General features: G+C 41.0%; 1 protein-coding gene across 1 annotated transcript in view; it reads left to right on the top strand.

Annotated features, from left to right (window-relative positions):
- Positions 1 to 2,544, top strand: part of LOC102751642 (phosphatidylinositol 3,4,5-trisphosphate 3-phosphatase TPTE2) — a 69,296-nt gene that overhangs the window by 58,479 nt on the left and 8,273 nt on the right. The window contains exon 10 of the mRNA XM_015561379.1: positions 128 to 207. Coding sequence (XP_015416865.1) covers positions 128 to 207 — 80 coding nt within the window. The remainder of the gene's footprint in view (positions 1 to 127; positions 208 to 2,544) is intronic.

Raw genomic sequence — 2,544 nt, 5'->3', positions numbered from 1 at the left:
AGCAGCAGAGGGATTGTCAATTTACATGTTTCTCTTTTATTATATAGGACATCGTTACCTGGGATTTCCTCTCTTTTTAATTTATAATGTTAATTGTTGAGACTTTTTGATTCAGGTGTTGGAAAAGGCAACGGTGGTGATCTAAAAGTGAAAATAATAATGCGTCAAAAGATTGTCTTTTTCTGTTCTGCTTCCAAAAACTGTAGGGTAAGAGAAAGTATGTGAACTGGAAAAGCACTGCTTTAAATTGCAATGTCAGATCAGTATGTTGACCTCTCACAGCCCTTGCTTGCCACAAGGAGAGGCCATGTTGCTTTTTGGTTCCTTTGCAACTTGGTGCCCCTGGGTTTGAATGCAGTCAGAGCTAAATTAAACTCACTGTTCAAAATAGATTTTTCAGAGCATGTTCCAGAATATATTTTCAGCTCAGAGTGTTGCCTTGGTTTTCATTTTTGCACAATGCCAAGCATGTTACCATGAATCTATCAGAGTTTTAAATTCATGTACCTGTTCTTATCTCTGGTCATTTTTAGCCGGACCTTTTTTTCTTGGTCATTTTTATTATATGGCGCTGACTCTGAAATTTTAGTATGCATATTAATCACCTCGGAGTTTATAAAGATGCCGATTTCTAGGTTGTACACCAAAGTATGATTGAGGAAATTTGGAATGAGACCCGGGAATCTAGATTTAGCAATGACTCAGGTGATTCTAACTCAGACGTCTCATGGGACTGCACTATGAGAGAAAAAAAAAATGACATTGCAAAAGACCCAAAGCAATGGGACCTGGTAGTCAATTTTTATTTTTGGTGGATACAGTGAACTTGATTGATGGCACATGACAAGGTGGAGTTTCCTAAGCCCCCCCGCCCCCCATTCTTCAGGAAGTCTGGGATGGAAACTATGGAGGTGAGGAGGTTCTCAATGTGTTGGGGGACTGACTGGGGGCAAGGACTCCCCAGCAGTGAGAGCCTCTCTTTCTCTCATTGGGGCTCCTAGTCCAGGGGCTCTTACCAGGGAGGTCATGTGGACCATAAGGCCCACCACTCTATTGCTGTAGCCAAATTCATCGTCAAAAAAGGGAATGAGCTTGACAAAGTGAACATTGAGGGCAATGCCAGCTCCAGAAAAAATAAAAGGTGGAGGAGTGGTTGTCACTATTAAAGTCACAGGCGACAACCAGGTCATCAGTATCACCCAGGGTGCGCTTGAGGGGGCCCTCTGATGCTTGCTTCACTGCTTTTTTGATGTCGTCGCGTTTAGTAGCTTTTTCCAGGTGGCAGGTCAGATCCATATTTTCCTAAATATTGAAAAAATATCTAAGACTACAGACCTTTCTGAAGCAACAAGAAAGCTTCCTTCATGGGTCTAAGAAATACAGATTTTGAAAATTCTCAGGCTTGTCTCTAGTTCCCCTCTTACCTCTCCAACACTATTTCTTTCCATTCTTTTTGCCCCTCCCCTGATGGAGGGCACTCACCCAGGCCTGATCTTTGGCTTTCTTTTCTTACCTCTGCACATACTCTATTCTTGGTTCCGCTCATCCATTTTTCTGCTTTAAACTATACGTTTTTTTCTCTCATTCATGCAACACAGCATCCACTGTGTGGTAGATGTAGGAGCTACAAAATGGACAGTCTCTGCTTCTACAATTCAAACACATCATATTTCCTCAGGCAAGGGAAACAAAAGAAAAAAATAAACAAATTGGACTACAACAAACTAAAAAGTGTTTGCACAGCAAAGGAAACCATCAACAAATGAAAAGACAACTTACTGAATGAATGGGAGAACATATTTGCTGATACATCTAATAAGGGGTTACTATCCACAATTTTATAAAGAATTATAAAATTCAACACACAAAAAAAACAATCAAATTTAAAAATGGACAAAGGACCTGAATAGACACTTTTCCAAAGAGGACTTACAGATGGCCAATAGACATATGAAAAAGTGATCAATGTCACTAATCATCAGAGAAATGCAAATTAAAACCACAATGAGACATCGCCTCATATATGCCAGAATGGCTATCATCAATAAATTCACAAACAACAAGTGTTGGCAAGGATGTGGAGAAAAGGGACCCCTTGTGCACTGTTGGTGGGGATGCAGACTGGTGCAGCCACTGTGGAAAGCAGTATGGAGGTTCCTCAAATAATTAAAAGTGGAAGTGCCTTATGAACCAGCAATTCCACTTCTGGAAATTCATCCAAAGAAACCCAAAATATTAATAATTCAAAATAACATACACACCCCTATGTTTATTGCAGCATTATTTACTAGATAGGATCTGGAAACAGCCAAAATGCCCATCAGTAGATGAGTGGATTAAAAAGCTGTGGTACATTTATTTTTTTAATTAAATATTTATTGTTCAGAGTATTACAATTGTTCCCTCTTTCTTCCCCCCATAGCTCCCCTCCACCCGGTTCCCACCCCACCCACTGCCCTTACCCACATCCCCACTGTCCTCATCCATAGGTGTACGATTTTTGTCCAGTCTCTTCCCGCCCCCCCCCCACCCTTCCCCCCCCCC

The sequence above is a fragment of the Myotis davidii genome, unplaced genomic scaffold (genome assembly GCF_000327345.1).
Source record: "Myotis davidii unplaced genomic scaffold, ASM32734v1 scaffold310, whole genome shotgun sequence".
Taxonomy (NCBI): Eukaryota; Metazoa; Chordata; class Mammalia; order Chiroptera; family Vespertilionidae; genus Myotis; species Myotis davidii.
The sequence above is the reverse complement of the archived record's forward strand: the minus strand, read 5'-3'. Positions and strand labels throughout refer to the sequence as shown.